This window comes from Stegostoma tigrinum, chromosome 14, assembly GCF_030684315.1.
Source record: "Stegostoma tigrinum isolate sSteTig4 chromosome 14, sSteTig4.hap1, whole genome shotgun sequence".
In the NCBI taxonomy this organism is placed as follows: domain Eukaryota; kingdom Metazoa; phylum Chordata; class Chondrichthyes; order Orectolobiformes; family Stegostomatidae; genus Stegostoma; species Stegostoma tigrinum.
Window position 1 is genome coordinate 11,360,936 of NC_081367.1, and position 24,376 is coordinate 11,385,311.

At 42.3% G+C, this 24,376-nt stretch overlaps 1 protein-coding gene across 1 annotated transcript in view; it reads left to right on the forward strand.

The window, feature by feature from the left end:
• Nucleotides 1-24,376, forward strand: part of LOC125457559 (S-arrestin-like) — a 38,068-nt gene that overhangs the window by 12,881 nt on the left and 811 nt on the right. The window contains exons 5-14 of the mRNA XM_059650814.1: nt 4,879-5,078; nt 6,328-6,387; nt 9,052-9,125; nt 9,946-10,081; nt 12,020-12,104; nt 12,536-12,608; nt 15,679-15,816; nt 16,052-16,129; nt 17,080-17,103; nt 22,909-22,974. Coding sequence (XP_059506797.1) covers nt 4,879-5,078; nt 6,328-6,387; nt 9,052-9,125; nt 9,946-10,081; nt 12,020-12,104; nt 12,536-12,608; nt 15,679-15,816; nt 16,052-16,129; nt 17,080-17,103; nt 22,909-22,974 — 934 coding nt within the window. The remainder of the gene's footprint in view (nt 1-4,878; nt 5,079-6,327; nt 6,388-9,051; nt 9,126-9,945; nt 10,082-12,019; nt 12,105-12,535; nt 12,609-15,678; nt 15,817-16,051; nt 16,130-17,079; nt 17,104-22,908; nt 22,975-24,376) is intronic.

Consider the following 24,376-nt stretch of genomic DNA (forward strand, 5'->3'; position numbering starts at 1 on the left):
CCTCTCCACCTATCTTCTTTTCTCTCCATATTCGGTCCGCCTCCCTCTCTCTCCCTATTTATTCCAGAGCCCTCACCCCATCCCCCTCTCTGATGAAGGGTCTAGGCCCGAAACGTCAGCTTTTGTGCTCCTGAGATGCTACTGTTCCTGCTGTGTTCATCCAGCCTCACATTTCATTATCTCAAACTGACCTTCATATGTGCAGAGTCCTCACACGTGCATTGACCCTCACACACACTGACCCTGAACTTCACTCACACTGTACCCTGGCATTCACTGTGTCTTCAAATGATGAAGCTTTATTGGTCAATTAAATATGTGATCAGGTTGTGTAAAATAAAAATTCGCTGATTCACTCTCACCCATTTCATTTGGCTTCGAATAACAAATTGATAGCCTTGTGTAACCTGCTCAAATGTACACATATTGCCCCATACACATGTTTGAAAAGACCATGTCCCCTACACATGCAGCACGTATATCTTCACATATGTAAGTGAATTGAATAAGACAAAGAACAGTGGATGTTGAAAATCTGAAAGAAAAACAGAAATTACTGGAGAAACTCTGAAGGTTCAATAGGCCTGAAATGTTAACACTGTTTGCTCCCCCCAAGATGTTGCCAGACCTGCTGAGTTTCTCTTTTTGTCTAACACTATCAAAGTGTTGGGACAGACACTAGTTGCTATGTGGTGCTCACATGTCAAGGTTGCAAAACAGGTGCCAACCATGCCAATTGTTTAATGGGACATTCTGCACCCAACTTCCACAATTATTTTTCAACACTGTTATATTCCCAAAGCCCATTTTTTATGATCCAAGATGGATGTTGCAAAGCAAATTTAAGGCTCCTGGAAAATGTGAACTGTTGAAGAAACCATAGCTGTAATTAGTTCTTGATCCGTAGAAGAGACAGCAGAATGGACGGATATTTCAGCAACTTGTAATTCGTTGATATTTTTAAAAAGTCATTCAGTGGAATCAGGAAGAGAATTCCCGATCATATTTGCAATCACACTCTGGTCTATATGGTTGATTCCAAGCCGCTCCTGTGTTTTCACTGGGGACCACTGTCTGTGTGGTAATTGTCTCCAAATCCCCATTTCTCACCAGATGATCTGTCTGTCATAGTGAATGACCAGCCCAACCTGGGAGTACACATGAGGGCTTGGCCAAGTTGTGCCAATCCTTTGGCTCTCTTCATTTAGATGTATAGTGGCTGGGCTCAATCTCAGATCCAGCTGAGTTTATATCTCTTGAGAATCTTCAGGCTTGGGCCAGCCTAATTCTGCAAGACCGAAGGTCAGTGTCTTGCATTCCAATCCACCAGCCCGATCATTTGAGCAGTCAATTATTCAGCTGACTGCCAGTCAAAGTATAAGTGATTTTTGAAGATGTTACCTGAGGGAAATCCTTTTCCATCCACGGTTGCAGCCAGATCTATTGATCATTTCCAGCATTTCCCGTTTTATTTCAAATAAATTACCTTGCTATCTCATTGTTTTCCATTTTGCTTCTTCTTCTCACAGGCTACTTGGCTAGGTGATAGTTTCTCTTGGTCTCCCTGAGACAGCACTGGATTGAGGCTTGTCCCAGGGTATTGTGGTGTAGTGGTAGCTCCTTACCTCTGAGCCAGAAGGTCTCGGCCCAAGTCATATCTGCCCCAGACCTATCACAGCATGTACCAAAAGTTTTCTTAAAAATTGCTCCATAGTAGGACCAAAAGCTGCACATTAAAGCCACATCCGTCAAAGCTTCCATAAGGCACGTTTCCAATGACAGTGGATGATGAAATAACCATGCAATCATTATTCTTTATTTATTACTGATTCACAGGATGTGGGTGTCACTGGCAGGGCCTGCAATTTACTGCCTATCTCCAACTGCTCCAGAGAAGATGGTCATGAGCTGCCTTCTCCAACAACTGCAGATCTTGGGGTGTAGAGTTAACTACTAAGAAGAGATGATTTTGACCCAATGATAACTAAGGAATATTGATATCATTCCAAATCAGGATAGTGTTTAGCTTGGAGGGGAACTTACACATGGTGACAACCTCAAGTATTTGCTGCCCTCGTCCGTCTAGTTGAAAATGGTCATGAGATTAAAGGTGCTGTCCAAAGAGCATTGGTGAATCTCTGCAATGTATCTTATAGATGGTACACAGTGCAGCTTTGAGCATCAGTGGTGAGGACAGTGAATATTTAAGCTTTTGACTAAGGGTACCAATCAAGAAGGCTGCAATATTCTAATGATGGCGAGTTCTCCGGTGTTACAAGAGCTGCACTCATCCAGGCAAGAAGAGAGTGCTCAATCACACTCCTGAATTGTGCCTTGTGGATGATGAACGGACATTATGGAGACGAGAGGTGAGTTGGTCACTGCAGAATTTCTAAGCTTTAACCTGCCCTTGTAACCATTGTATTTAAGTGGTCAGTCCAGTTCAATTTCTGTCCAATAGTGGTCCCAGGATGTAGATAGTGAGGATTCAGTGCTAGTAATACCAATGATTATCAAAGGCAATGGTTAACTTCTTTCTTGTTGGAGATGGCCATTGCCTGGCATCTCTGAGAAAGAATGTTACTTGCTACTTAACTGCCCAAAGCTGGATATTGTCCAGGTTTCTGTGTATGATAAGGACTGCTCCAGTATTTGAGCAGTCATGAATGGTGCTGAATTGTGCAACATAGTGAACTTGCCCACTTCTGATCTTATGGTGGAGGGAAAGTGAAAACGGTTGAGCCGAGGGCACTCCTATGAGGACTGTCTTTAATGATGTCCTGGGACTGAGAAATTGACCTTCAACAGCCACAACCATCTTCCTTTGTGCTCGGTGTAACACCAACCAGTGAAGACATTTCCTGTTGATTCCCATTGACTCTTTTTGCTGGGACTTCTTAAAGCCAAACTCTGTTAAATGTAGGCTCAGGCTGTAATGAGATCAGGAGCTCAATAGTCCTGGCAAAACGCAAACTGAGCATCACTAATCAAATTATTGCTGAGTAAGTTCTGCTTGATAGCACTGTTAATGACTCTTTCCATCACTTTACTGATGATCAAGATTAAACTGATGGAGCTGTAATCCAAGTTGGTTTGGGCAGTTTACTACATTGTTGGGTATATGCCAGTGATGTAGTTGTAACAGGATCACAAGTCTTCAGTACTATTGCTGGAAAGTTTTCAGGGCCCATAGTCTTTGCAGTATTAAGAGCCTCCAACTATTTCTTGATATCACACATGGTGAATTGAATTAGCTAAACTATAACAATTCTGATACTATGGCAACTATGATGCTGGGCATCTTTAAAGGAGGCCCAGATGGATAACCCACTCAGCACTTCTGGCTGGAGATGAGTGAAAATACTTCAGTGTTATCTTTTGTGCGCCCCCATCATTGAAAATAGGGGTATTTTTGGAGTCTCATTCTCCAGTGAGCTTTCAATTGTCAACCACTGTTCATGACTGGATGTGGCATGACTGATGAGCTTCAGTGGCCATGCATTCACTTGGCCCTCTCTGTCGACTGTATGCTGTTGTGGTGTTCTGCACACAAGTAGTCTTGTGTTGGAGCTTCACTAGGTTGGCACTTCATTTGTAGGTATGCGAGATGGCATGCCCTCCTCCACACTCCAACATGATGGTAATGATAAATTGAGGGAGATGCAATGCCATGACACCACAGTAGTGGCCAACTACAATACTGCTGCTGATGGCCCACTATGCCTCACAAATGTCCAGGTTTAAAGTGCTACATCTGTGCCAGGAATAATTGAAAAATGAATGGGATGTTGACCCTCAAGTGGAAAGAATTGATGGGATTGCTGAAATGAAGAAGTGGAAGCATTGGTCTGAACTCTTGATGTATCTGCCATGAGCCAAGGAATAAGTAATAACTAATTGAACTGAATACATGGCTCCTCTGAGAAATCTTTCAGTACAGGAGGTTTAATAAAATATGGTGTAAAACAAGTTGCAGAGCCCTATGGAGCGTTATTCACAGCTGACCTTTAGCCACTATTATTTCATTCAAACATATGAAGTGGAAGCGGCATTGTCCATTCTGCCCTCTGATGTTCTGCTACTCTATAAGATCGTGGCTGATCTGATTATTCCTCATTCCTGTCTACTCCCAATAACCTTTGGTTTCTTTGCTTATAAAAAAAAATTTCTGACTTAAAATACTTAGATTCTGCTTCTGCAGGCTTTTGAGGAAGAGGCTGCAAAAGACTTTCAACCCTTTGTGTGAAAAGATTTCTCCTCATCTCTGTGTTAAATGGGTAACCCCTTATTTTGAAACAGTGGTTCATAGTTCCAAATTTTCCCAGTAGAAGAAATATCCTTTCTATACTCACCTTGTCAATATGCCTGTGTATATGTTTCTCAATCAAGTCTCTCCTACTCTTCTAAATCTCAGCAAATGCATGCCTCACCTGTATCTGTCCTATAAGACAACCTACCCATTCCATTAATCTATAAAGCCTTCTCTGAACTGTTTCCAATTTATTTATATTCTTCCTTCAGTATGAGACTGATACATTACACAGTACTCCAGATGCAATCTCACCATTCCCTGTATATTTCATTGTCCCTACAATAAAAAAAAGCGGATTAAATTTCTGACTTACTTGCTGTTCCTGCATATTAATCTTTTCTGATTCATGCACTTGGATACTCAGATTCTTCGACATCTCAAGGCTCTGCAATCTCTCACCCTTTAGATAATATGCTTCATTTTTGTTCCAGTCAAAATGAACCATTTCACATTTTCCAGCACCATGCTCTATTTTCCCACTCCTTTGACCTATATATGTGACCTTGTAGCCCCCATGGCCTGTTAGTAATTTTGCTGTCTCTGTGTCATTTCTGGACTGTTTTCAGTGTTTTGCAGATTGCTCTGTGCATTCCGCTATGGGCGTGAGGATATAGATGTTTGTGGGTTGAAGTTCAGAAGAGACCTACATGAGGCCACTGTGCAGGTCTATCCACCTCCGTCAGGAGAAAAGCCTAAACCCCAAACCAAGTTGCAGGAGCGTTTGGCAAGGAAGTTTGGAGATAAAGCTTATCCATTCTACTTTCGGGTATTTACAGTTCTGCATCATTGAGCCACTGCTGTCTTTGTGACTAGGGAAGAGCGAACAAGTTATCTGACTATTTGTGAAACTTGTAATAACCTGACATTGCTACTTGTCAATTATATGTTCTTCAACGTCTTCCACAATGGTTCAAAATTGAAATTTTGTTAAAATGAATTGAGCTGTGGCCAGAGACAAATGCAGCTTCTGCCTGCCAATAAACTGGGGGCACGTTGGCAGAATTGTTAGGGACTGGGCTAGTTAAAAATTAGAGACTGATAATCCAGAGACATGACATGCAGTCAGACATGATCCAGTCCAAAGGTATATAGGTTAGATGGATTGGCTATGCTAAATCGTCCATGTGTTCAGGGATGTGCAGGCTGGATGGATTAAGCCATGGAAAAATGCAGGATTACTGGGATTGGGTTGGGGTCTCGGTAACAGTGGGATGCTCTTCATAGGGTCAGTGTGGGCTTGATGGCCTGCTTCCACCTGTGGGTAACCTATGATTCTATGAGTTGAAGCCCCATCATGACAACTGGGGAATTTATAATCAAGTAAACAGTCTCTGGACTAAAATGTTAGTTTTGCTTTGCAACTATGAAACTACCAAAATGTGATGCAAACCCATTTGATTCAGTAATTCCTTCAAGAAATAAAATTCATTATCTTTACAAAGTTTGTGCTATGTGTGACTCCCAATCCCAAATCTGTGGTTGACGGTTAACTCTACTCCGCGATGGCATGGGTACAGTGTGCTGGATGGCTTCTTTAATGTCATGTATAAATTTTCTTATATAATTTTTCCATATTTAAAGAATTGTAGCTATGCACTGAAGTAAAATTAATCATTGCAGGATTGGCTGATTAAAGCATGCCACTCAATTGAAACAGGATGGTATTGACGGCAAGTACGCATGAGTAAGACAGTAGTAGTAGAAACGTTTCTTTACAGAGATTATCAATTACAATCGTCAGGAGGTATGGGATTGATTATGGCGCTACCTTTGGCATTGTAAGATACCTCAAAATGTACAGTGGGCACCAGGCTTCTCCAGTCTGATCGTGTGATCATTTGGAATCCATAGGAGAGTTACATTGCACAGGTATCCCCTTTAGTTTTTATTATCCCACAGCAAGACTATTTCCCTACCCACTAATGAGAATTTGGTGTATTGCAGCTTTTGGTTGTGTTGCAACAAAAGGAGGTCCCAACTCAAAGTGTTAATGATTTCTCTTTTTCGTCTGACAGTTCCCAGACTATCTACCTTGTTCTGTAACCTTGCAGCTGGGTCCCAATGAAATTGACAAGGTAAGAGCATTAAGGTGATGCATGTGGTAAGGGGGTGTCAAATAAGAATGGATATCTTAAGGAGCCTGAACACTGGCTCAGTACAGAAACCATGGATAGTGTATAAAAACCAAGTCTAAATATTGCTACCCTCTGTCCATAACACTAACCTATGAAATGTTGAAAGAGTTTGAGGTTTTGAGGCAGTGACAAATGATCAGATTGGTAGGACCTGAACACATGTTTACAGGGGAGGTGATGGCCGAGTGGTATTATTCACTGGACTGTTGATTCAGAGACCCAGATAATGTTCTGGGGACCCAGGTTCAAATCCTGCCACAGTGAATGGGGAATTCGAATTCAATAAATTTTGGAATTAAGAGTCTAATGATGACCATGAATCCATTATCAATTGTCGGGAAAAACTCATCTGGTTCACGAATGTCCTTCAAGGAAGGAACCTGCCATCTTTACCCGGTCTGGCCTACATGTAACTCCAGACCCAGAGCAATGTGCTTGATTCTTAACTGCCCTCTGGGCAATTAGGGATGGGCAATAAATGCTGCCAATTCAGCGACGCCCTAATTCCGTTAACAAATAAAGAAAAATCAAACTCAGTGACACAAGTTTGATAAGACTATAAGTGAAATTGTAAGATCTCCCTTAAGAACAGCCATAAAAGCATAAGGGCAGATCAGGAGTCACCTTAAGTTGGTTACCAGTGCGTGTTATGGGCTGGTGCCAGGGCAGCACTTGTTTTAATTTCGGTTCTTCTGCTCCTCAGTTAAGCTCATGCCAAACCTCTGTGTTTACTTAAACAGTATTTATTAACAACATTTGTCAGCAGGCATCTCTGCCTACTGGGGATCTAATTTGTTACAGTATCACATGGGATACCCCAAACCATTAAATTCCTGCATGAGGATGATGAGAATTGGCTTTCCTTGGTTATTCGCCCACTCCCTTAGCTCGTCACAACAATGTTCATTTAAAAAGAATCCTTACCCTGCAGGATCACTTTCTCCCAGACCCAAGTGAAAGTAGGTTTCAAAAAGAGCCAGTTTAACCATTTTTTCTTGAATTAACAAAAGGACAATTCATTAGTTACTAATTTCTTTTATTTCATCGGGGGCACGGGCATTACAATCTGGCTAGCATTTATTTCCTGTTCCTCATTGCCCTTGGGAAGGTGGTGGTAAGCTGGCATCTTGAACTGCTGCAGTTCATGTGCCGTAGCTAGACCCACAATGCAATTTAGGGTGGAAATTCCAGGATTTTGAGCCATTCACTGTGAAGGAATGCTGAAATATTTCCAAGTCAGGAAGGACAGGGACTTGGAAAAAGAAGTTAAAGGTTACAGTATAATTTCATATCTGCTGCTTTTGTCTTTCTTGATGGACGTGGCTGGGGATTAGCAAGTTGATGTCTAAGGCGTTTTGGTGAATTTCTGCAGTGCATCTTGTAGATGGTACATCTTGCTGCTACTGAGTGTCAGTGGTATTGAGATACAAGCAGACAGAGTAGCATAACATAGTATCATGTTGTATATTACAAGATGCTATGCATAAACAAAGTCCACACTTTTTGTGAGACCTTTACTCAAGTTAACTATACTCCATAAAGCTTGTACACCACTGACTACTAACTCCCCATATTTATCCAACTGATTCACATCCAATAAAACACAAATTAATATATCCCGTTTCCTGATTCTATTTGGTCTCGGGAATTCCTTCAGGCCGTATTAGATTGTAATGGCACACCTAGAGGAGAAATGAAAGGTGAATCTGAGATGGTAAAGGTATGAGTGACAGATTTCCAGCACTCAGAATGTTCTTTCTTTCACCTGCAATGCAGGGGTGTTTAAAATGGCTGCTTTCAAAGCTGTGACCCTAACAACACTCCAGTCCATGAATGGAATGTGCAGCCAAAGCACACATACTCAGGCCAGTCTTTCAGAGAACTTTTAACTTTTTTTTGTATATTCTGGGAAGGTAAAGATGTGGCTTTCAGCTGAAAGTGAGAGTAGTCAGCCCTCTTGTTATCTATCCTTTATAAGCCTCCCCCTGTATAAAAATTCTCTACGTTTTACAAGTGCAACATTCCATGAGCCATAAAGGACTTTGCCAGACAGTCAATGAATTTACATACACAGATGGAGAAGTTGAAGGAAGGTAGTTAGACTTGTTAAGTTTCAAAAAGATGCACTGAGCAAACTAACCTCACATTACTTCCTTCTTTCAGTGAAGGACAATTTCATTTGGCTTGATCTCCAGGAGAAGTGGGTTGGAGCATTAGGCCATTATGCTCCACTCTCAGACTTTGTTCAGAGGAATGAGAGTGTAGCCAACATTGGTCAAATATTGTGTGTGCAGTACATGTTTAAAGATCAGAACATTACTGCCAATTGCCTGAATTTGCTCTACCTTATCATCTAGCCTCAAGTAACTGGAAATTTCAGCTATCCTGCCCTTGACTGTCCTCCAACCACCATCTTTTGCCTTGTTATTGGAGACATGTTGGGGAAGCAAACAGGTCCTGCTTACACTCACTGGTTAAATTCAGTACAATTGCTTAGCTTCAGAATGAGTAAGTTTTGTCCATTGGAAGTTGCAACAGTAGAATGACAACTTTTCAATCCTATTATGTGTATGACTTATGCAAGTTTCTCTACTTTGTCTGCAGTGTTGTGGGGTGGACTTTCAAATATTGGCATTCTGTGCAAAGACTGTCAGCATTGATGAGAAAATCTCTAAAAGGTAAGTGCACATTTGTCTGAACTGGGAAAGAAATTGACATTGCTTCTTGAGAATGGTAAACCGTTACATAATCTGTTGGAAAGTAACTGTTCTCAGGGTCCCTTTAGTGATTTGGATTGGCTCACAGAGACAATTAAAATAACAGTGTGTGATGTGGCTTCTTAGGTCAAACACCACTGTCAATAGGATGTAGCCTATATGCTGCATAACATGTTAGCTGATGTAACATTCCCCACAAAGACTGAGTTCCTGTTGATATCGATGTCTTGAAGTTTATTAACAACAGGAACTGTTTAAACTGTCAGAAGGTCTCAGACTTACGCATAGTCAGGATTGTACAGTAACATCAGTAAGTACACATTACATGAAAGTAACACTAACACGGCTGACAGACTGACTGCATGCTGACACTATTGCACTATGATTAATGAAAGTGAAATGAGAATTTTTATCCTGGAACATCATATGCTGTGATATCAACTAGCTGGCTTGAAGGTGGACTGATTTTCTTGAATCTATTCTATAAAACGACAGTGTGCACAAAGTCAGTCTGCTAATGTGTACAACCAGTTCATCCACTTGAACAGACAAGTAATCGATAAGCACATGTGTGGGCACAATAAATTCCTACAATAGATCTATAATGCAAATATATGCAAACTCTCCACTCATAGGGGTGCTGCATTGGCTGATATCTGCATAACATATTGCTTTAAAAGAACACAGACCGATGCAGTCCAGTTCAAATACGATTACATTGCTAAAGTCCCGACCTATTTGAGTGTAATTATCCATCTTTCCAAAACTTTTCTTCCCTCAGGAGTTCCGTGTCCATGGTTATCCGCAAGATACAGTATGCTCCTGATAAACCAATTTTTCGGCCAGTGGCTAAAACCACCAGACAATTCCTCATGTCAGACAAACCTCTCCATTTAGAAGCATCTCTTAACAAAGAGGTGAGTGTTTGGAAAACCATGTTCTACCCTCACAAATGGGGATAGCCAATGGAGGCCTATAAATGACAGAACCTGCTTGACTAAATGGCCAGCAGTTTGGAGATAGACTCCACCTTCCCGTTCACATAGATGTAAAAGATCCCACAATAATATTCCAAGACCAGCAGGAGTGTCTTTTGGTATTCTGAGCCCCATTTCACCCTCAGCTGAGTCTGCTGTTTGTGGAAGTTTGCTGCGAGTCGGTTGGCTACCACATTAATGCAAATAACACCAATGGAAAAATAATAGCTTGCAAATTGTTTTCAGATGAACCACAGACATGATAAGTTTACAGAATGGACCTAATTGAGGTATACAAGATAATGAGAGGCATAGATAGAGTTGATAGCCAGAGACTATTTCCCAGGGCAGAAATGGCTAGCACGAGGGGTCATAGTTTTAAGCTGGTTGGTGGAAAGTATAGAGGGGATGTCAGAGGCAGGTTCTTTACGCAGAGAGTTGTGAGAGCATGGAATGCGTTGCCAGCAGCAGTTGTGGAAGCAAGGTCATTGGGGTCATTTAAGAGACTGCTGGACATGTATATGGTCACAGAAATTTGAGGGTGCATACATGAGGATCAATGGTCGGCACAACATTGTGGGCTGAAGGGCCTGTTCTGTGCTGTACTGTTCTATGTTCTATGTTCTATATGGAGACATGGGTTCATAGAGTCATACAGCACAGAAACAGACCCTTCAGTCTAACTCGTCCATGCCGACCAAGTTTCCCAAACTGTCCTAGCCCCACATGCCTGCATTTGGCCCATATCCCTCTAACCTTTCCTATTCATGTATCTGCCCAAATGTCTTTTAAATATTGTAACTGTACCTGCATCTACCGCTTCCTTCAGCAATTCATTCCACATACAAATTTGAGAAAGTTTCTCCTCGAGTCCCTTTAACTCTTTCTCCTCTCACCTTTATAAATACACCTTTTAGTTTTGAACGCCCCCACTCAAGGGAAAAGATCTTTGCTACTCACCTTATTTACACCCCTCATGATTTTATAAACCCAAACGGTCACCCCTTAACATCCTACACTCCAGTGGAAAAAGTCCTAGCCTATCCAGCTTCTCCATATAACTTAAACCCTCCAGTCCTGGCAATGTATTTGCTCACTTTTTAAGCCTGTAGGGTATGATCTGTTTATGGAATGAAACTTGTGTCTTCTGCAAAATAGTCAAGTCAGCAAGGACCCATATAAATTATTTAAAAGATCAGCTATTTGTTTTAGGTATAATTAGTTCCTCTGCTTTAAATCTGGAAGCAATTTTTAAGCCTGATGAAGAAAGGGGACAGAACACTGACAATACCGACTAAATCTAAAATTCCTGGCTTAACTCTCTGGAGCAGTCACCCTGCTTGGGAGCTGCCTGTCAGTAATGTCCTAATGTTACAAAAATGGCCAGGCCTCTGTCCAACATAAGCAACCCCATGCTCTCAGCTCTCTGACATTCAAACACACAATGATTACTGTTCATTAAAATCAAATCCCTGCCCCAAAACCTTAAATTGAAGGACTGAGTAACACCGTCACTTTCAGTGCATCATTGAAAGAAAGTGAGAATGAAGCAGAGGAAATGAGAGATTGACAATGCACCATTTAAAGAAGCAGAGCAATTAATCCTGAGTTTATTACTGAAAGTTAACTCATGACTGTAGCAGGAAATCGTGCAGCTGCAAGCTGGTATTATGCACACTTGGGATGGATGTCAAGTTCACCAAAGGGGAAGTGATCAGTGCCTGGAATGCACGCTGGCTGAAATAATTGAGTCAAAATTCTAGCATTATTCACTATTGGTGAAGGCAGGGTTGTAGATTGTTATAGAGGATAAATTAAACAATCCAAAATACAGTATTTGAAAAATATTGCCTTCCCTTGAAATGCACTGTTTTACAGATTTATTACCATGGTGAGCCAGTTGAAGTCAGTGTTGAGGTGACCAACCATTCCACCAAGACTGTGAAGAAGATAAAAGTAACAGGTACAAAGAAAGAACCAGTGGGATTCTTTTTTAGTTCACTTGTGGGATGTAGACATTGCTAGTATGTTTAAGAGAAGGTGATGGTTAGCCAACTTTTTCAACCAATGTAGTCCATGCTATGGAGTTACGCCCAAAACGCTGTTAGGGCTTTGACCAAATGGCAATGAAAGAATGGTGATATCATTAAAGTTGGGATGGCATTTGACTTGGATGGAAGCGTCCAAGTGCTGCTACCTTTATACTTGTAGAAGGCAGAAGTTGAGGGTTTGGGAACTGCTGTGGAGAAACTTTGGCAAGATGTTGCAGGGCATCTTTTAGTCGGCACACATAATATTACGTTCATTTTTTGTTGTGTGAAATTTTGTTCCTGAACGCCGTGCTGTATCTTTGAATCATTCAGAGATTTCTAACTGTGCTGTCTTTATCCTCAGCTGAGCAGATTGCATCCGTGTTGCTGTACTCGCATGACAAATACAGCCAGACTGTAGCTGCCGAGGAAACGGAGTAAGTCAGACACCCTGTTCCTTTTGGAACCCTAGCCATTATAATTTCCTAGCAACCAGCACCAGCAAGATAAGCATCGATTGCTCTGTATATGATTTAATCTTTCCTTGATAAAAATAACTGGTGAAGATCCCAGTTCAGTTCCCAGCATTTTAACTGACCAAACACAAAAATAAATGTACACATGATGCAGAGTGATGAGTTACATTTTGTTGTAACCTGCAGGCTTCTGGCCATAAAATGGTGAATGGTGTGGTGGGTATAATTCTTATCCTCAGTAATTACAGATTTGAAGAGCTAGAGGCAATAATATGTCTGCCCATTAACTTCAATTATTCATGTTTCAAAAGTTCATCTTAAAGATCACATACTGAGTGGAATGCATGCTGCTTCTTGACTGTAGTTGAGTTAAGCTTTGTCAGATGCTTTATGACTTGTTGTTGGACATACAACTGTGTTCTGATGAAAATCCTCTGCCTATGACATCTAAGCAACATTTGTCTTAGTGTCACTCTTCCCATCCTCATGCCTTTGGAGACATTGTGATCAGATATTAAAAACCTGGAGTTTCCACTACGGGTGCATTTAGAAAACCTATCTGGAATATTCTGGGCATTTATACCAAAGTGCAGAGGCGAAGCGATACTCATACTTTCACTCCAAATTATTTTCATAAACCCTAAGCTAAAATCTCTTCAAATCAGTGTAATTGGGCAGCCTTATCAGCCATGGTTGATTGTAGTTCAGAAGTTGAAGCTTGAAGGTTACGAAATTAGTGATTGCTGCACAGACCTGTTTATGGTTTCAATTAAGAGTTGGTCACAGATTAATCTAGATTAAATGTAGCATTGGTATAAAAAACAGAACTAGTCATAGAGTTATACAGCATATAAAGAGGCCCTTCAGCCCAACATGTCTATACTTACCAACAAACACCAAACTACATCTATCCCATTTACCTGCTCTGGGTCCACACCTACAATAGCCTGGCATTTTAAGTATTCATCCAGATGTGTCTTAAATATTATAAGAGTATCTGCCTTAGCCACTCTGTCAGGTGGCATATTCCATATTTCTACCACTCTCTGGGTGACAAAAAAACCACATACTCCTCACCTTAAACTTATGCCCTCTGGTTTTATACATGTCTGCCATGGGAAAGAGATTCTCACAACTCACGCTGTCTATTCCTCTAATAATTTTGTGCACCTCAATCAGATTCCCCATCACCCTCCTCTGCTCCAGGAAAAACAAACCCAGCCTATCCAGTCTCTTTTCATTTAACTGAGACTTTTCATCCCTGGCAACATCCTGGTGAATCTCCTCTCAACCCTCTCCCGTGCAATCATGTCCTTCTGATAGTGTGCCTACCAGAACTACACACAGCATTCCATCTGTGGCCTAACCAATATTTTATTAAGTTGTAACAACATTTCTTTGCTCCTGTATTCAGTGCCCTCGTTAATGAGGCAAGCATCCTTCTTCACCCCCCGTCTACCTGTGCTGGCACCTTCTGGAGTCTATGAACTCGTACGTCAATGTCCCTTGGTTCCTCAATGCTCCCTAGTACCCCTCATTGTGTATGCCCTCCCTTATTAGACTGCCCAAAATGCATCACCTTACATTGACCAGGCTTAAATTCCGTCATCCCTTGCGCTGCCTAATTTACCAGCTGACTGATATCAGACTGTAGCCAGAGAGCACCCTCCTCACTACCAACAGCACCACTAATTTTTGTGGGAATCTGCAAACTTATCACTTGAACCTGCTGCATTCACGCCCAATTTGTTGATGTACGTAACAAATAGAGAGGGTTCCAGCGCTCATTCCTGAGTTACACCACTAGTCATGGGCTTCCAATCACAAAAACAATCCTTCACCATTACTGTTTGCCTCCTATTTCCAAGCCAATTTCACCAATTTGCCTTGCATCCCATGGACTATTACCTTTCGGACCTTCCATTTGGGACCTTATCAAAGGCTTTACCGGAGCCGTGTAAACTACATCAACTGCACAACCCTCATCAATATATTTAGTCACCTGTTCAAAAATCTCCACTAAATTAGTCAGACAGGATCTCCTTCTGACAAGTCTGTGCTGACTATTCCTGTTCAATCCCTGCCTTTCCAAGTGCTGATTAATCCTGTCCCTCAGAATTTTTCCTATAATTTCCCCATCACTGACATCAAACTAACTGGTCTATCATTACATGGCCTATCCTGCTGCCCTTCTTGAACAAAGGAACCATATTAATTTTGGGCAGTCGAATAAGGGAGGGACATAGGCCTCCTGTCATCTGGCACTTCACCTGTGGCCTGTAAATGTTAAATGGCTTTGTTAGGGCCTCAGCAAGCCTCCTCCCTTGTCTCCCTGATTGAGGTTTCAGTCAATTGCTTTAATAAAACCAAACCACTGTGGATGTTTGAGATCTAAACTAAAAGTAGAAAGTGTTGGAGAAACTCATTAGGTCTATCAGTATCTATGGAGAGATGCAGAGAGTTAACATTTCCAATCTGATGTGTTCCTTCTTTGGGTGAGGTTGCTGAGTTTATCTTGCATGTTCTGTTTTCGTTTGAATGAACTGCTGGTCACTGCAACTGTAGGTCAGCAAACATTGGTGCCCACACTTCTGAAATACTGTCTGCAATCTGGGAAAGCTGCTTAATGAACACTATCAGCAGAAACAAACCATGCCAACCTGGGCCATGGCCAGTTATGTGATTACTTCGAATGAATTGACTTTTGTACCACTGTAGATATACTTTTAAAACACTTAAGGACAAATTTCAATTAATCTTGATCGGAAGCTCCAGGCTGAATGTTTTACTGTTGTTTGTGAGGAGTTTTTGCCAATGTACTACCTGTACTTGAGGTCCATCTCAAGTACAGGCAGTGTTCATGTGTGTAGTGATGATGGGGTATATTTGGACTGTTCACACATATATACGGGAGAGTTTATAGTGTGTAAGTGTGTCGGTGCCATGTGCACAGTGGATGGTAGCTCTAAGATTTGATTGTGGATTTATTCTGAAGTATATGCTCATTTGTGATAAGTGTATTCTTGCTCAGTGAACAGGTGACTCCAGGTTCCACTCAAAAGAAAACCTACACTCTCTATCCTATCATTGCTAATAACCGTGAGAAGCACGGTGTGGTACTGGATGGAAAACTCAGACATGAGGACACCAACTTAGCTTCTACCACTATGTAAGTTGGCGCAGGTTTCTTTTCGTGTTAGGTAACTCATGGGGTAATTATTTTTTAGCGTTTTCTTTTGAAGATCAATCTCTTACACGTAAAACTTGTGTTTTCAGGAAGTCCACATCTTAATTATTTTTGTCGTTCAAAGATGGTAAAAATAGTTAGCTTCATGTTTCTAGAAATATTTGCTCCAATGTCTGTCTTTCTCAATGCAACTAACATTGCTACTCTGTGTTTTCAGCTTAAAAGAAGGAATCGATCGAGAAGTTTGGGGAATTCTTGTTTCCTACAAAGTAAGGGTGAAATTGATTGTATCTGGGTAAGTGTCACACATAGGATGAACTTTCTTCTTCTCCAGTGACTGACCAATTGCACTAAAACCCAAAGTTTGTTGTGGTGGAAAGGGATTGAGCTTAGGTGAGCTGTGTTGGATGGAGCACTGAATGATGGCTCAGAATGGCCATACGAGCACCATTAAAGTATTTTAATGAAGAAGGAGCTGTCTCACAGAGCCCTCTGGGTAAATGCAGAATGTTCTGAAGAAGTCACCAGACTCAAAATGTTAACTCTGCTTTCTTCCCACAATGCTGCCACACCTGCTGAGTTTCTCCAATATTTTCTGTGTCTGTTCCAGATTTCCAACAATTTCAGTACTTTGTTTTATTTTTATATGATTGATATGAAGTTTTAGTCACTTACCTCAAGCATAATTTCTAATGATTTGACTCATCAGAGTCACTAGGAAGACCAGTATTTGTTACCCAATGTTTATTAACGTTGAACTGAATAGTTTGCTTGGCCATTTCAGGGGGCAGTTCAGAGTCAACCATATTTCTATGGTTCTGAAGTCTCATGTAGATCAGACTAGGAAATGGATGGATGATTTCATCTCCTCAAGCCCATAAGTGAACCAAACAGCTTTTTATGACAATTATCCATCATTACTGAGGGCAGCTTTCAATACTACATTGCCTATTTAAAAATTAATTGAACTGGAATTCCACCAGCTGCTGTGATACGGATTTGAATACTTGACTCTTGTGGGTTTGCCTGGGCCTTTGGGTTAGTACATCTCTGACTCCCCCATTATTAAGGAGATGTTTTATCACAATGTTTACATCAGGTTTGAATTCAGTCCCCTGAAATACAACCACGTGTCACCTGATCGATGACATACTCAGAAACACTTTTTTAATTGTACATTTAGAAATGCCATGATTGCCTTTTTTTTTCTTTGTTAAATTGTCTCTTTCTTTATTTACCTTTCAGGATGCTGGGTGATGTTTTGTTCAGGTAAGCTGATATGTTGATTCATTCAAATATGAGATTGATCAATTCCATCAACGTAGGATTTCTGAAGATGAGACTCATTGGAGTTTGATTCACAGCTGACCACTGGAGTGTAACACCGCTCATTATCAGGACCATCCTGCAGAACTAGAAGCACATCCCAGTGGAACTAGTCCAAATTATACAGACTGGAAGGTTTTAAGTATGACTTGTGATTGGTGCTGAATTCACACCGCCCTCAAGTCCCTCATTGATGACCAGTGCAAAGTGACTCCTGCGCATAAAAGCATGTGTGGAAATCAAGGCAAACTATATTGCAATGCGCTTGATCCACAACTAAATAGCCTATTGGCATTTACAGCCTAAGTTTGTTAGTAAAATGTTGCTGCGGTGTTTTCACTGAATCTTGGACAATAGCTGAATGTGAATCCTGGAGAGTCTTTGGTTTTTAGGATCAAGTTTAGGGAAAGAAAGGAAAGGAAAGGAAAAATTCTACTCAGAATGCATTATATTAGTACTGCATTGCAGGGCAATACTAGTGTCCTGCCAGTGCCCAAACTGAGTCACACTGGCACAGTACTACTGCAAAGTGCAACCCGAGATTTGTACATGCAGACAACCCAAAGATCCTGAAGCAAGGATTCATTATTCCACTTGCATCAAGTCATTACAAACCTGAAGAGAACTTAAGGTTAAACATGAGAGACCACTATAAAAATGGCAATAAACATGTGGTTTACATGTGGCTGAGGAAATCCTTTGCCAGTCTGATTCTTCTTCCTTTGAAGCCTCTTTTCCCCAAAATCAACCTTCTCTCCATCCTAGTGCCTAGTGTCTTCCTTCTCCATCATCGCTTACTGTTGGATGTTCCATGAACAATGGCAACACCAGCCTCCAGCCATGCCCACTCTGAGCCACAGTGGCCCTGTGTTGTAGAGCGGCACCAGTGTCCTGCAGTGGCCAGGGGCATTGTGCACCAGCACAGATCCCCTGCCAGAGTGCGTACTGAGCATGCTGGCAAAGCATTAAGGAGCAACATCAGCAAGGACTGTTTGACATTACCACCAATCACTGTATCTTAATAGGAAAGACAAGTTTCAATTTGCTCGGGGTTGGCAGGAAAAGCCATGCAGGCCTGTGCCTGGTATATGATTACTAGTCAATGCCCTATCAAACTGTGTCAGTCCTCAGTATACCCCTGTTCTGTCCTGATCAATAAATGCAGGCTGGCTACTTGTCTACAAGGGCTATTCCTGTATCAACTGGCTCATCGCACCCACACCCGCTGTTGATAAAATAAATAGCCTTGTAAGTGCTTCAAATAGCCCAGGAATGTGAACATAGAACATAGAACATTACAGCAAAGTACAGGCCCTTCGGCCCTCGATGTTGTGCCAACCTGTCATACCGATCTCAAGCCCATCTAACCTACACTATTCCATATACGTCCATATGCTTATCCAATGACGACTTAAATGTGCCGAAAGTTAGCGAATCTACGACCGTTGCAGGCAAAGCGTTCCATTCCCTTACTACTCTCTGAGTAAAAAAACTACCTCTGACATCTGTCCTATATCTTTCACCCCTCAATTTAAAGCTATGCCCCCTTGTGCTCGCCATCACCATCCTAGGAAAAAGGTTCTCCCTATCCACCCTATCTAACCCTCTGATTATTTTATGTTTCAATTAAGTCACCTCTCAACCTTCTTCTCTCTAATGAAAACAGCCTCAAGTCCCTCAGCCTTTCCTCATAAGACCTTCCCTCCATACCAGGCAACATCCTAGTAAATCTCCTCTGAACCCTTTCCAAAGCTTCCACATCCTTCTTATAATGCGGTGACCAGAACTGTACGCAATACTCCAAGTGCGGCCGCACCAGAGTTTTGTACAGCTTCACCATAACCTCTTGGTTCCGGAACTCGATCCCTCTATTAATTAAAGCTAAAACACTGTATGCCTTCTTAACAGCACTGTCAACCTGGGTGGCAACTTTCAATGATCTGTGTACATGGACACCAAGATCTCTCTGCTCATCTACAATACTAAGAATCTTACCCATTAGCCCAGTACTTTGCCTTCTGGTTACTCCTACCAAAGTGCATCACCTCACACTTGTCTGCATTAAACTCCATTTGCCACCTCTCAGCCCAGCTCTGCAGCTTATCTATGTCTCTCTGCAACCTACAGCATCCTTCGTCACTATCCACAACTCCACTGACCTTACTGTTGTCTGCAAATTTACTAACCCATCCTTCTACGCCCTCATCCAGGTCATTTATAAAAATGACAAACAGCAGTGGACCCAACACCGACCCTTGCGGTACACCACTCGTAACTGGTCTCCAGGATGAACATTTCCCATCAACTACCACCCTCTGTCTTCTTAATGCAAGCCAATTTCCGATCCAAACTGCTATATCTCCCACAATTCCATTCCTCCGCATTTTGTACAATAGCCTACTGTGGGGAACCTTATCGAACGCCTTGCTGAAATCCATATACACCACATCAACCGGTTTACTCTCATCTACCTGTTTGGTCACCTTCTCAAAGTGCTCAATAAGGTTTGTGAGGCACGACCTACCCTTCACAAAACCGTGCTGACTATCCCTAATCAATTTATTCTTTTCTAGATGATTATAAATCCTATCCCTTATAACCTTAACCAACACTTTACCAACAACTGAGGTAAGGCTCACTGGTCTATAATTACTCGGGTTGTCTCTACTCCCCTTCTTGAGCAGGGGAACCACATTTGCTATCCTCCAGTCATCTGGCACTATTCCTGTAGACAATGGCGAGTTAAAGATCAATGCCAAAGGCTCGGCAATCTCCTCCCTGGCTTCCCAGAGGATCCTAGGATAAATCCCATCCGGCCCAGGGGCCTTATCTATCTTCACCCTCTGTAGGATTTCTAATACCTCTTCCTTGTGAACCTCAATCCCACCTAGTCTAGTAACCTGTATCTCAGTATTCTCCTCGACAACATTGTCATTTTCTAGAGTGAATACTGTTGAAAAATATTCATTTAGTGCTTTCCCTATCTCATCTGACTCCACGCACAACTTACCATTACTATCCTTGATTGGCCCTAATCTTACTTTCGTCATTCTTTTATTCCTTAAGTACCTATAGAAAGCCTTAGGGTTTACCCTGATCCTATCCACCAACAACTTCTCATGTCTCCTCCTGGCTTTTCTGAGCTCTCTCTTTAGGTCTTTCCTGGCTGCCTCGTAGCCCTCAAGCGCCCTAACTGAGCCTTCACATCTCATCCTAACATAAGCCTTCTTCTTCCTCTTGACCAGAGATTCCACCTCCTTCGTAAATCACGGCTCCCGCACTCTACAGCTTCCTCCCTGCCTGACAGGTACATACTTATCTAGGACACACAGGAGATTTTCCTTGAATAAGCTCCACATTTCTAATGTGCCCATCCCCTGCAGTTTCCTTCCCCATTCTATGCTCCCTAAATCTTGCCTAATCTCATCATAATTGCCCTTCCCCCAGCTACAACTCTTGCCCAGTGGTATACACCTATCCCTTCCCATCGCTAAAGTAAACATAACAGAATTGTGATCGCTATCACCAAAGTGCTCACCTACTTCCAAATCTGACACCTGGCCGGGCTCATTACCCAGTACCAAATCTAATGTGCCCTCCTGCGCACACTGGACAAAAACTGACCCATCTATAGTAGTCGAACTATAGTGTTCCAGGTCAATATTTGGAAAGTTGAAGTCCCCCATGACAACTACCCTGTTTCTCTCACTCCTATCGAGAATCATCTTTGCTATCCTTTCCTCTACATCTCTGGAACTATTCGGAGGCCTATAGAAAACTCCCAACAGGGTCACCTCTCCTTTCCTATTTCTAACCTCAGCCCATACTACCTCAGTTGACGAGTCCCCAAACATCCTTTCTGCAACTGCAATACTGTCCTTGACCAACAATGCCACACCTCCCCCCCTTTTACCATCTTCTCTGTTCTTCCTGAAACATCGAAATCCCGGAACCTGCAACAACCATTCCTGTCCCTGCTCTATCCATGTCTTAGAAATGGCCACAACATTGAAGTCCCAGATACTAAGCCATGCTGCAAGTTCACCCACCTTATTCCGGACGTTCCTGGCATTGAAGTAGACACACTTCAAACCAACTTCTTACTTGCCAGTGCCATCTTGCGTCCCTGAAACTTTATTTCGGACCACCCTACTCTCAACCTTTTCTATAGACGAACTACAATTTTGGTTCCCATCCCCCTGCTGAATTAGTTTAAACCCACCCGAATAGCCTTAGCAAGTATCCCCCCCAGGATATCGGTACCCCTCTGGTTCAGGTGAAGACCATCTTGCTTGTAGAGGTCCCACTTACCCCAGAAAGAGCCCCAATTATCCAAGAATCGAAAACCCTCCCTCCTGCACCATCCCTGTAGCTACGTGTTCAACTCCTCTCTCTCCCTATTCCTCGCCTCACTAGCACGTGGCATGGGCAACAAACCAGAGACAACAACTCTGTTCGTCCTAGCTCTCAGCTTCCATCCTAGCTCCCTGAATTTCTGCCTTAAATCCCCATCTCTCTTCCTACCTATGTCGTTGGTGCCAATGTGGACCACGGCTTGGGGCTGCTCCCCCTCCCCTTTAAGGATCCCAAAAACACGATCAGAGACATCACACACCCTGGCACCTGGGAGGCAACACACCAACCGTGAGTCTCTCTCATCCCCACAGAACCTCCTATCTGTCCCCCTAACTATGGAGTCCCCAATGACTACTGCTCTGCTCCTCTTCCCCCTTCCCTTCTGAGTAGCAGGGACAGACTCTGTGCCAGAGACCTGTGCCCCACTGCTTTCCCCTGGTAAGTCCCCCCCCCCAACAGTATCCAAAACGGTATACTTATTGTTGAGAGGAATGGCCACAGGGGATCCCTGCACTGCCTGCCATTTCCCTTTCCGTCCCCTGACCGTAACCCATCTGCCTTTTTCTTGTACCTGAGGAGTGACTACCTCCCTGTAGCTCCTCTCAATAACCCCCTCTGCCTCCCGAATAATCCGAAGTTCATCCAGCTCCAGCTCCAGTTCCCTAAAGCAGTTTTCAAGGAGCTGGAGTTGGGTGCACTTCCCGCAGATGTAAGTGCACTGTGAGCCCATGAAAACTTTGTTCCCCTAGCAATGGCCTGTGAACTCCTCTTTACTCTCTTCCCCTAGTAACTGCCTGTAAACCCATCCCCAGCCTGTTCCCCAGGCAAAGGATTGTAAACCCATTCCCATTCTGTTCCTATAGCAATGGACTGTGTACCCATCCCCAATATGTTTCCCTGAGCAACAGCCTATGTGCCCTTTCCCATTCTCCTCCTCTAACTACAGCCTGTGAACTCATCTTCACACTGTTCTCCTAGCAACAGCCTCTGACTTAGTTGAAGGAATTGGGAACACAACAAGTTCTCACACCAAACCCCGTGCTCCATTAAATATTACCGAACTGTTCTAGCTCACGCCTCAGGGGGCAAAAAAAATTCTCACCTTTCTCGAGGTTCTCTTTAACCATTCACACCAGTTGGTCGATTTTGGGCACATCCCTTTCGTATCGGATCAATGGTGTTGCTATTCCACTTAAATTAAGCTGGGCAGTGTTTTGAAGGACTGATGTAACCATTGCAACTCACACAACAAAAGAAAAGGCAAGGGGGAATTGAAATGTGAGGTGAAGAAAATGATAAGAGCTCCATTCATGCTTTGAGCTGACATGTATTATGCTGCATCTTTTGGAGCATTGCACTTATAATTTTCTTGTTTTTTTCCTCCTTTTACAGTGACATTGCTGTGGATTTACCCTTCTTGCTCATGCACCCCAAGCCCCAAACCGGTGAGTACCAAATGTAAACTGAACAGAAGAACATCTGCAAATGGGATTAAGTGGGGAAAGGGTTCTTCATTTAGATCCTACATAATAGCTGAAAACTGGAAAGAGACTGGACCACAGTATAATTTTATGTAATGGAAAGAATAGAAAGGAACTTGTTCATTAGAATTTGACATGATGGGAGTAAATAACAAAATGCATTGCTCCATTGCAATCCCATATAATAGGACTAAATAGGAGGTAGCGTGATGCAGTAACATTCAAATCAATAGGACAGAATTAGAAGAGTGCAGTTAAATATGATTTGAGATTGATAATCAATGAAACTAAATGTGCCTATGTATGTTACTGTTCTATGATTAACTTTCAATGTTGAGTAGATACACCTTCAATTTTTCCTCTGTTTCTTTTCCCTCAAATCCACAATTCACAGAAAGCCTGTAAGTACCTGCTTTATTTCTTGCACATTCATCTGATGCCTGCTCATGAAATCCAGAGTTTTCCAGCAATCATTTTATTCCAGTAATTTATTCTCACCACAGTTTAAGCTTAATCTTCAAAAATTTCCTGGGTCTAGAGACAAGTGAGACAGACAAAACACGTGCTTACATCTATTTTCCCTAGCTTTTTCTCTGGGAGACAAAATGCTATCCTGATCCCAGAGTTTGCATCATGGCTGTTGACACTCCACAGCAAGTTTGGCTGACCAGAAGCCTCTCCCGTGTCTATTGCCTGTCATAAGTGTCTTGGGAGGATTTCCAGGTTGATCATCAGGTTGTTAGACCCTGGTTTGATTGAACCCTCTTTGGTCATCAAGTTCTGGGATGGGACTTGAACCAGGAATTACCAGCTCGGAAGGCAGTACTAATTGCACCACAATTCCTAACACACTTCAGGGTTCAGTGAGTGAAAATGTACAACCTATGTAGCTGTTAACATAGAACATAGAACATTACAGCACAGTACAGGCCCTTTGGCCCTCGATGTTGTGCCGACCTGTCACACCAATCTCAAGCCCATCTAAGCGACACTACTCCATGTACGTCCATATGCTTGTCCAATGACGACTTAAATGTACCTAAAGTTGGCGAATCTACTACCGTTGCAGGCAAAGCGTTCCATTCCCTTATTACTCTGAGTAAATTGGATCAACACAGTAATGTCCCTTCAGTATTGGATCAATACGCAAACTCACTTCCCTGATGATTCAGCATTGGAGAAGTCCCAGAATCCCACTACTTTCACTGGCCCAGCATTTTTATCAGCCGGAGATCGAATGCATTCGTCATCTGTTAGGCCGACCTTTGCACATTTAGGATTTTAAACATCTTGTCTGAAAAGTGACTTAGTTGTGAGGGAAAGTGCCTGGATCAAGAATGATCAGACCTTACAACCATATTTCCCTAATCAATCAGATT